Source organism: Lathamus discolor, chromosome 5 (assembly GCF_037157495.1).
Source record: "Lathamus discolor isolate bLatDis1 chromosome 5, bLatDis1.hap1, whole genome shotgun sequence".
Classification (NCBI taxonomy): domain Eukaryota; kingdom Metazoa; phylum Chordata; class Aves; order Psittaciformes; family Psittacidae; genus Lathamus; species Lathamus discolor.
In genome coordinates, this window is record NC_088888.1 from 91,131,909 (window position 1) to 91,143,173 (window position 11,265).

General features: G+C 44.5%; 1 protein-coding gene across 1 annotated transcript; it reads right to left on the reverse strand.

Annotated features, from left to right (window-relative positions):
• Positions 1 to 564: 564 nt before the first annotated feature.
• On the reverse strand, positions 565 to 8,266 carry FAM110C (family with sequence similarity 110 member C). Its single transcript, XM_065681548.1, has 2 exons — positions 6,930 to 8,266; positions 565 to 4,228 (listed from the first exon to the last, which is right to left on the reverse strand). Exon 1 carries the CDS (start codon positions 8,057 to 8,059, stop codon positions 6,962 to 6,964), a length of 1,098 nt encoding a protein of 365 aa, XP_065537620.1. The 5' UTR covers positions 8,060 to 8,266; the 3' UTR covers positions 565 to 4,228; positions 6,930 to 6,961.
• Positions 8,267 to 11,265: the final 2,999 nt, after the last annotated feature.

Genomic DNA, 11,265 nt, shown 5'->3' on the forward strand with positions numbered 1-11,265 from the left:
GTACGCTCGCTGGGAATTAGCATCATATATTGAATTCTTCCTGGAATGGAATCCAGCCAAACAACAGCTTGTTAATAAGATTCTGGAGATAATGTTTTTTCCAAGGAGATCTTCAAACTCCCTGCTGCTTAAGACACCGGCTGTGATGAATGGGGTATTGCCTGCAGCACACTATAGCTTTTGACAGTGAGTGAAACCAAATATAATACTGAAGTCTGGAAAAAAAACACTACCCTTCAGAAATAAACTGTCCATTTTTTCAGCCATATTCTGAGATGAAAAATATTAGAATACTGTGGAACAGCCCTAGCCTCATATTTCACATTTACTGATACCGAGAGCTAACACTTACCATCCCACCTCCTTACAAGATTACCTGCTTAACTTCTCAGTCAAGGGTCTGGCTATGGCCCAGGGAAGCATTGCACTTTCAGATGTTCACAGTCTAGTATCTGTTGAACTCACAGAGAAATTAATTTCCTAATGAGATTCTAACTTTAAAATAGTAGTACCCTAACAGAGACAGCAAAATAAAAGTATATTAAAAAAACCCCAACACATGAATTTTCAGAGTGATAGCTTTATTTGTATGCATTCAGTAGCACACAGGTTCTTTCACAGGAATATAAACATAGCAACGTGGAAGCATCCATACCAGATCTGACCAGTACTCCATTTCCAAGGATTCAAAAGCAGACATAAGAAACTTCACAGGAGGCAATTACAGGACAACCTGCTCCCAGGAGAAAGTTCCTGCTTAATCCCCGTCAGTGTAATGTTTGGTCCATTTTACTAAACACAAGGACTCATACCTCTTAGAAAAGTAATATATGTATTATAGAACAATCTGTATTTCTTGCTTATAGATTTCTGTACAGTAATATTTACAATATATTGCAAAGATTACAGTTTCTCTCTCTGATACCCTTATTGCAAATACTTGTTTTCAGGCCATAAAACCCAGACTTTGCACCTTTTGCCTGTTACAGTACAGCCATGGACATTGCCCTCATCACAGCACTGGAGCACCCTGAAACACTTGGGGAGAAACACGCTTGCACTCCATTTAACTGTTTTAGTTTACATAACTCTAGTCAAACAAAATAATTCAATTTAACACTTGCCTTTGCCCTCAGCCCTGGTTTTAGGTTTCCCAAAAGACTGGAAGGAAAAGACTTCACATGTAACAGTAACAGAAGCTGAGTGAAGCCCAGAGATCCTACTCTTTGGAAAAAGCACTGAACTACCCATTCCCAAGATGTAGACAGAAAGAAGGATTGTCATCTATGGTTGATGCCATCTATGCTAGTTCTGGCATACTGGGAAAGATAGGTTACTGGCTTACCCAGACGTTATTATTGAATAAAGGGAACCTATAGCTTATCAGGGGAAGATATTAGATGGGACCACATGGTCTCTGAAGTAAATGATACCTGGGATAAACTGGGGTTCCTACTGAAGTTTGAACAAAGCCAGGGAAATTTGCCATGCATTGGTATGGAAAGTCACAGCAACCTCGATGAACTGTTCATAAAGACAAAAACAGGGGTTAAAAAATATTCATCATAGGGCCAGTTCTGATTTTTCTGACCTCTACCATAAAACTGCCATCAATTTTGTGAAAGGCTGATGCTCAGTACTTTCAAGCAAATTAAACACATTTCTTTCTAACATTGAAAACTCATGACCCACACATCTTTCATCTTAACTTTTGGGAGCTGCTCAACTAAAAGAGCAAAACCAAACAGAAGTTTGAAAGTGAAACCAAACTTTTTCTTGAAAACAAAAGAAAATAACACTCTTCAGTGGCGGAGCAGTGATTTGTAACACAAAACATTTTTCTTGCAGTCTGAGCTGCCTACAGTCATCCATATTTTCAAAGAAAAGCAGTCCTTAGCTCTGACAAATGCATATGAATATTAATGTAGTACAGCACCTTGCAAAGTGATCATGAAAAGAACAGATACACCAAGTTGTATTCTTGACTAATAAACCTAGACCTTATCCCTTAAAAACCTGCACCTTAGGTGCACAGATCTTACCACATTAGCAGAATCTTGGAGTTTTCTGAGAATCATCCTTTAATAATAATGTAACAAATATACATAGAAAATTCATTATTTAATGAACATATCCCTATGTACTACCTTCCCTTTAAGTTTGCAGAAGTTCACTCAAGCAAACTAATTTTCTCCCAAGTGGAAAGCAGGTTCAACAATTATTTTATCTGGAATTGTTATCCATCCGTCCTAACAACTGCAGACATGCAGACCTTAGTACACAACACTAGAAAACGAAGACAAATGCCCTGCATTCCCAGACCATGTCTGTAACTGAGCACTGACAAGTACATTTAAAAGATATAAAAATGGAATCCAGATGATCTTGCTGTGAATTTAACTGATGTCAACTACACCGCGTGATGAACACCTGAAGGGCAAACTCTTCCAGTGCACAACATTGGCGTAGGTTCCTCCTACCACCAATGTTTTATTGAATCTTTGATGCTCACCCTTGCCCTTTCCGCTCCTTCAGTTGTATTTACCAAGAGTGGCAAACACTTCAGAAACACAGCTTGAGTGCTCACTTGAGGTCGGCATCCACCCAGCTGTGCCAGCAGCTGTTTTGCATCAGGAGAGGCAGTGGTGGGAGCTGCCATGCTGCAGTCAGGAGGAATGCAGAGAAGGAAAGTTGGTGTTTCTGGACAACTCACACTGCAGATCTGACGGTCAGGTAAGACAGACACTAGGACCCCACATCTATGGTAACACAAAGTAAACTTTTAACCTCTGCAGCACCCTCAGGTCAAGTCACTGCTATGCCAGCTGTGCAGCTATCATAGAGGGGCATTGGTGCAACTGAATGGATTTGGCTTTGACTGTTGGGATTTTTTTGGGGAGGGGGTGTGACATTTTTGTGTGGTTTGCAGTGTCCACAAAGAAATGCTTTGGTGCAAGACATTTTTTAGCAAGCAATGACAGACTGAGGTAAATGTTTGAGGCACAGCCAGCAAATTCCACGAGTTATTTTAGAGGCCTCGTTCACTATACTGGTGATCTAAAGTACTTTCTATCAGCTTTTAAAACACGTTTAGCTTGGCCAGTCCAAATTAAGCATTTTATTGATGATAGTGAGCAAGGTCCTGTTTATGCTGGGCATTCCACTCTACCAGGACATTTAGCTGCCACTGCTGTGCCCTGACATGACTTCTTGCCTTGCAGTGCAGGGATGCTGTCCTGCACATCCCAAGCACAGCCCGTACTCCAGACCCATACTAGGGAAGTGTGGCCATTACATAGCCTGGGATACAGTTTCCTAAGCACACTGCTCACTCATGGTGCATAAAATTAAATGTGCTAAACCACAACCTGCCAAACCTTGCAATGTTTGCAATGTCAGAGTTGGAGACGTATTGCAAACAAAGTGGAAGAGCCTGTGTACATGTGAATTGTACTGTTTTGCAGCAAGGCAGTAACAATGCAAAACCCTCCCTTATTTTTAACTACCTGTTTCTTGGAAACATGTGCATGAAAATATTTGGGGCAGGGTTTTAAAGGCTACTCCTCCCCACTGGCTTGAGCAAGCTGTGAGACAAACTAAATGGATACAAGGTACTTCATTTTGGCTTGAACACTCTCAGAGAAAGAGAGGCTTGCCAGGGATTTAGTTTACAACGTTTGCCAAGTATCCCAGATAAAGCTGCCACAGTTAGTCCTCACCAGCCAAACAAATAACATCTAATGATGTCAGGACGAGCCCTGGTCAAACATCCCTGGCAAGACAGAGCCTTTGAACATCTGGGTGGAGCCTGTCTGCCCGCAAGAAAACGCCTGACCCGGAGGTCATTGCCACTTCATTCCCACTTTCTCCCCTCATCCCTGTTGACAAATTCATTGCTGGAAAGAGATGGATGCACAACACAGACCTTCTGTCACAGCCTGGAACAGCATCCTGGGGCAGTGAGCTGATGCTGAATGTTACCGTGGATGGCAGCTGCTGCCACGCTTTGGTTTTACAGGAGCTTTCGTTTCTTGCTGCCTTGCTGGAGCAGTTCACAATCTCCACTTGTCATTGTGCTCTTAGAAGCTCCTGTGTTTGTGGTAAGAGGAAGGCGGGTGAGGGTAGGAGGCAATAATAAAATACTAAACTTGGACAAAGCATTCATGAGCTAGATGAGGGAAGAGTTTCTTCCTGTGTCTGGTTTTGTTCGACTTCCAAGTCAAGGATTCTGAAGAAAGAGAAAAAATAGTGTCATTTATTATTTATTGCATCAGACAAGCATAAAGTGATACTCTAAAGCTTTTATTCAGCTGCTTATGGCAATTGCCAACATAGTAAATTCCCCTGCCAGGAGATTTCCGCTTGAATAATGAACATCCATATAAGAATGGCACTGAAACTCAAGGCTGAATAATCTTGATTCAACCCGGGAAGAAGGACACAGTGAGCTCCCTTCTTAAGAGTTTGAGGGACTGACACAGGAGCTGAACTGCAGTTATAATCCAGGCAACATCCCACTGAGAAGCAGCAATGCCCATCTCACAGTTTTCTGAAGCTCTCCACCCATGCTCAGACTCTGTAATCATCACTCTGATGAAACGTGTTAGGGAACCTGATCCTTCAAATAGCTGTTTTATTTACACGGTGCCCCACCAGGTCCCAGAGAGCTTATGAAAAATTAAACGGAGAACATAAAATATGAATGGAATGATCATTGGCCCATAAGAGCCCTGCAGTTCTTGAAAGATGTTTTACACATAATGAAGGCTGCATTTTAGAAAGCCTTTTTTCCGAAGATGGTGCAACAATTTTCAAGCCTCTGTGTAAAATGAGGAACTTTCAAGGATGTACCTGGGAAAGCAAGGCACATCGCTCCTTCATGCAGCACAGGAGTCCACTGCCCATTAGCAAACAGTAAGCAAACTAAGCAGAGCCAAATACGTGAATAAAGTGAAAACACATGGATGTTTAACTAGATGCTGCATTGTCAGAGAAAGTAGGGCTGAAAGATTAACATTACTACAGGACTCATCCTGCAACCACATGGTGGTAACAACTCTCAAATTCTGCCCAGCAAATGCCCTGGTGAAGCATCTCCTCTGCAGACTGTATGCTCCCTGGGGTGGTCACCAGCATCTCTTGTCTCAGCTGCAGCACTGGAAATGCTTAGCACTCTGCAAATGGATGGGGAAAGGGCCAACTGCTCCCTCCTGAGCAGGTTCTGCGGTGATAACCATGGTTCTGGCCCTGGATCCTACCCCCAGCAAGGGCATTTAGGAGCAAACAGGCTTTTATTTTGGTTTCCTTCAAGGAAATATGGTTGGTTTTGTTGCATGGTTTCTGCTTGTGGTGAAATCTGCCTCCCATCCTGTGCGTTTAGCAAGGCCAGCAACTGCAATGAGCAACAAGCTTCACAAACTGCCACCTGCATCGTTTTGTTTTGTGCATCTCCCTGGCCTTTTATCAAAGAAGGATGAGAAAGGAGAAATTATTAACTTCAGGAGAGCCCTGTCTTCCCTCTAAGGTAATTTGGGAAAGGATCTGTTACATAACAGCACTTCTTTAAGCTGTCAGCTGGATACCTGACAACCCTTCTTATCTACAAAGGCTTGAAATGTCTGTGTGAAAATGGCTCTCCCTTCCTCCTCCCTCAACTTGCAGGAAGAAAACAGGCATTTGAGAAAAAATCGATTTTTAAATGTGATCCAAATTTCATGTAATTAAAACCAGTTCAAAGTAAGTACATGGATTTTTGCTGTATATAGAGTAAAGGAATCAGAAGTGACAGTCCCACATCCACACAGGAAAGAGGCTCAAGCACTACTTATTTCTCTATGTTCATAAGGCCCACAAGCTCTATCAACAGCGGTATCTACACTAAATAATGTTCTTCTTATGCACCAATTACGAACTGTCAGAAAAGATACATGTAATCCTTCATATCAAGACCTACTCATGCAACTTTTAAATGCCACACTGTAAGTTGCAGTACTTACCCTAACGGCTTCACATATTGGAAGGAGAAAAAACCTGTTATCTACTAGATCATCAATACCAAAAGCTCAATGAATACACTTCTTAGGAGATCAGATGGAGAACAAGCACCGCTTTTATTATAACCAGGATATCGACTTTCACCAGGGCTACATTTGTTCTGCTTCTGTCTGTGAAGTAATTGATTTCCAAGTCTAGATGCCACACATTTGTATTAATTTTCTCTAGTTTAAAGCAGTGAAGTACCCCTCTAACCAAGGCAAACATCACAACTGATTTCCAGCTACCAGTGCTAAATCACACAGCAAAACCCACTGCAGAGGAGCCAAATACACTACAGTCAAACAGGACAGAAAACAAAAGCCTGTGAATGCAAGGGAGCATTTCACCTGGAGCAAACTTTTATGGTCCCAACAGAAAGGTGAAGAGGAAATAGGATTGCTAGCAGGAGCACCAACTCTGCTTTGCCTTCCTGATACCTGGGGGTGCCTATGTGTAAGGTGGAAGGGAAAGAGTGAGGGACAGTAAGGAGAGGAAAACTGTAGCAGTGTAGTATGAATACAGTTTATGCCTAATTAGTAATAGTTTCAGTTCTGTCTGTTATCTAAGCAACTGCAATTAAGGGTTGAACACTTTTCCAAGTTTTTATCCTACCATTTAATATAACAGAAATTGGAGAAAACAAGCTATTTACAAAGCAGGAATCTGCAAAAGCCAGACACCCCTCATAGACACTGACTGACTCTCATGTATTTGTTTGTATTTTGTAACAACACAGATTTCTACTTTGCAAAAAGTCTGTACGGGAACACTCTGTGTACAAAATAGTTCCCTTCAGTCTTCATGAAAAGACTAAAATAAACTAAGAAAAGCCAACCGCTTGCTAAAGAGGAAAGAGAAATACATAAATCAACAGGGTGAGGCTTTGCACACACCTTGAGGCTGCAGTGCACGCTGAAAGAAGCCATCATGCCAGTTCCTGGATCACTTTGTTAGCCTCCTTGGCTTTCTTACACGTGTACAGCCATTTGATTATCCGTGCGTTGCGCTCAATCACGGAGGTGCTGCTCGGGACCTGCTCTGTGAGTTCATCCTCCAGCAGCCCTTCGTCCCCGCTGTGCCTCGTGAAGTCGCTCTCGGACGTAGCCACACTGATGCTGCGGATCTTGAAGGAGATGTTGTCGGACACCACGGAGAAGTTCTCTCTCCCGAGATCCTCGATGACCTCCTGATCCAGGCCACAGTACTTGAAAAATGTATCAAACTCGGAGAAAGACTTGGAGTAGCGAGAGCTGATGTCCGACTGGGAGCGATGAAGACCTCTCCTCTTCACCTCCTTGACCTCCTCAGGAGGTATAATCAGTTTTGAGGGTCTCTCACGCTCTTTTGTACATACCCCTGGCGCTTCAGTGCTCACAGCGATGGCTTGCTCCGCTCCATGGCTGCCCAGCTCACGGTCACTGTCCTTTTCTAAGAGAGGCTCTTTGCTCTCGCTGGCTGCGGTGTCCTCCATGACTCTGGGCATCTCAGGGGAAGCCAGCTGCTTCTCCTTTACAGACCCTTGGAAGATCCTCCTCACCAAGCTCCCCCGGGAGCTGTCCTGGCTTTGACCTCTCCCGAACTCGCATTTCTGGCGGTAGATCACCAGGGAGTCCGGCCGCATCTGCCTCCTGGGGGTGCTGCGCCTGGCTATGGGGGGGCCGTGCTGCAGGGGGGCCCGGCAGGAGTACACCGCCTTCGCCAGCTCCAGCGGCTTCGCGCCCTTCCCTCTCCCAAAGTCCCTGCTGGGTTTCTTGCTCTCCACCGAGCAGGTCTCGCTGCTGCTCTCCGAGGCTGAGCTCAGCACGATGACGGGCTCCTGCGTGGTGCTGATTACCCGCTGGCTTTTTACGTACTTGGCCTTATCGGCTGCTAGCCTCTCCACCGCACTTCTCCTGCCGGGGTTGCCGGCCTCCATCTGCCTGCGGAGGTACTCGGGCCCCTTGTTAAGGAGCCGCAGGGTGAGGGAGGAGTGCAGGTCGGAGATGGCGTGCATTCCCACGGCCCTGCGGAGTTCAGTTGGCATAGCAGTTCCAGGGGCGCGGGTCCTGCTCCCAGTCCTGGCAGGGAACGGGCTAAAAGAGAAGAAAAACACCGTACAAAAGCTCTACTAAACCAAGGGGGAAACGCAAAGGCTCGAACACACCGCGGGCGTCCCGCCGAGGGCCCAGCTCCCGCGCGCACCCGCCGCCGCCGTCGGGGCGCCGCGTGTGCGCGCTGCCGCTCGCTCCCGCCCCGCCGCCTCACCGCGCACCCGCCCGCGGCTGCGCCGGCCCCGCCGGCCGGGGACAGCCAATGGCGGCGCCGTGCGGGCGGCCCCGAGCCGCCCTGCGCCGGCACCGGGCGCACCGGAGCCTGCCTCCGTCCGGGACACCGTGGGGCTGTGCTTGGGACGGGTCCGCCGGCTCCTTCCGCCTCTCCCGTAGCAGCCTGTAAGGCTTACCGTGCTGAGCGGTACGCCCGCAGTCGTGATTTTTAGGGAAGGAGGTCGCTGCGGCTTCCAGAGTGCGGAATGCACTTAAGAAAATACGGGGCATGTTTCCAAAGGGGCAGAATTCCCGTCTGGGGCTGGCGATTCCCAACAGGCAGGTCAATTACACTGCACGTAATTTAAACGCCTGAAAATTAGACACATAAGTCACAGGTGATCACCTGGGGCAGCCTGGGCATCCAGCTTGGACTCGTGATCTCCCGTGAGATGCACCTCCTCTGGGGTCACTGATAACTAACTTAGAGATCACTTTTCTACTTATATAGAAAACAAAAGCCAGTTTATACCTGCAAAGTTTCTCACGTATAGTTGTGGGTCATTTAAATTACTTCTGTGGGATTATAATATCAGAATGCTTTTGTGGTGATTGACTCACACTTGGTCTCTACAATCACTAAATTGTGGCAAACAAGTCTACAAAGGGAAAAATGAGCTATGGGCTTCCCTGTCCTCATTACGATGTTTCAGGGTACACCACTTTGCCACCAGGGACTATTTGCTCATAGCTATGTGGTGGGAGAAAAATCTTACCAGGCATCACTAGTGTCAGGAAAGTATAGGTCAAAATGTTGGGTACACATCCCCCTCTGCAACCCTGGGAGCCTCTGGTGCATGGAGCTGCTTTGCTTTTGGATGGGAAAGCAACTACTTTTGTGCCTATACTCCCTGCCAAGAGTGGGACTACCCAGGCAGAATTCTGCTATGATGGCTGCATGCAGGGGCTGTGTCATCACCAAAGGGTTGAGCTACATGAGTGACGTCCACGTCATGCTCATTCAGGCATGCGAGTGTATAAAGTACTGAAGTGTGACCTGAGCACCTGGGGTTTCAGCAGAGCTGCACTCCCCTTGGCACATGCCTGCCTCTTGTGGGGATATTTTCATGTTTTCTGTGTGCTATCAGGACCATGCTAGGGTTCATATAATCATACAATCGCAGAATGGTTTGGGTTGGAGGGGACCTTAAAGATTTTCCAGTTCCAACCCCCTGCAATGAGTTGTGACACCTTCCACTAGACCAGGTGCACAAAGGCCTGTCCAACCTAGCCTTGAATGTTTCCAGAGGTGGGGCATCTACCACCTCCTGGGCAACCTGTGCCAGTGTTTCGCAAGCCTCATCATAAAAAACTTCTTCCTTATATCAAGTTTGAATTGACCCTGTTTTAGTCTAAAACCATTGGGTTTTAATAACATTGGGTTATTGCCCAAGAGACCATGCAAGTCATGGTCCAACTTCCCAAACACGTTGTAGGGCTCTGTATGCTCATTTTTGAGTGTTATGAGCACAGAGTGATTCTCTTGCAAATAAGGTTCTACTGCTGGTTTTCTACTTAGTTCCCCTTAATTCCACCTTTAATGTTCCTAGGCATGTAGGTCTGAACTCCTACATGCAACCTACATGAAACCCTGTAACACATCCTTCTGTTTCATTGCTGCAAGGATCCCAGACAGGATGCTTGCCTGAATCAGGACTGAAACTTGTGACATTTGAGATTCCTTAGAGTGAAATTCTTTTTCCTTCTATGGATATGGAAGTAGAGCTGGTGCACATAACAGCTTACCTAAAAATTAATCTCAAAACCTGAGATATAGTGATAGAAGTATAAGCACAGTTAACTAACAGAGAGCCCTTCCCCTGTTAAGCAGTTCATACACAGATGTGTAAGAGTGTATGTGATATTGTTACATATTTAAGTGCTTCATGGAAGGCTAATTCCTTCTGACAATGAACCTTTAGCAAGAAGCCAATAGATGAATTTAGTAATGAGATTAAAGTTTCATTCCCATCCCCATATTGACAAATTTGTCCTAATTTTTTTCCTTCAGGTTTTTCTTTGGAGTTCTATGACACTGTATAATGTAACAATATATATTCACACGCCTCCGTGCATTTTAATTCATGCTTGTTCCAATTTCTTGTACCTTGTATCTATTTATCTTTAAGAGCTTACAAAAAACTCTCTGCCATGTTTTGTTTGCATTGATTTAAAATAATGAGAAAACTGAATATACATGAATATCAATAAGAGTGGTTTTATTAAGCAACTCAAATTAGTTTCTTTATCAAAGCTGTTTATTCATTCCTTGCCACATGCAAAAGCCACTAGTAAGAGCAGATATATAGTTTTGTCACTGGACAATGGCTTTGTGTTTAGGGTTGATATGCAAAAACAATTGAAAAATACTGATTCTTTTGGATGGAAATAATGTTTTTAAATATAAATAAACAAAGAAATGAAGAGATATTTTCCTTCCACATAAAATTCCCTAGGTTTTGGAGGCATGCCTGGAAGATAAACCTGGACACTTTTGATAGAACACTTTTTCATTTTCAGCCAGTTTTCTCCCCCTGTCACTGACAAAGGAAAATGTGAAAGTTGATTTTCCACAAAGTGCATGTCACAAGAAATTTCTCCTGAAAAATCACAGCAACCCTTTTCGGTCACCTTTCTTTGTATGTGAGATACTTCTTGTGAATCCGGGCTGATGACAATGACATTTAAAGTGGGAGAAGAGTCTTCCCAGGGTCAGAAAACATTGTGATCAACAATATTTTTCAACCTTGTCTCCCCTTTGATAAGACACATTAACACAGCAGCTGCACTGTTATGTGATAGTTTCAGACGTACTTAGGTCACATATTAAATACACTTAAGTTTAAAATATGTTTATGTTGTTTGAAATATTTATGTATCTTGGAGCTAGCTCATATTTATGGATACACTCTTACAATGTTCAAAG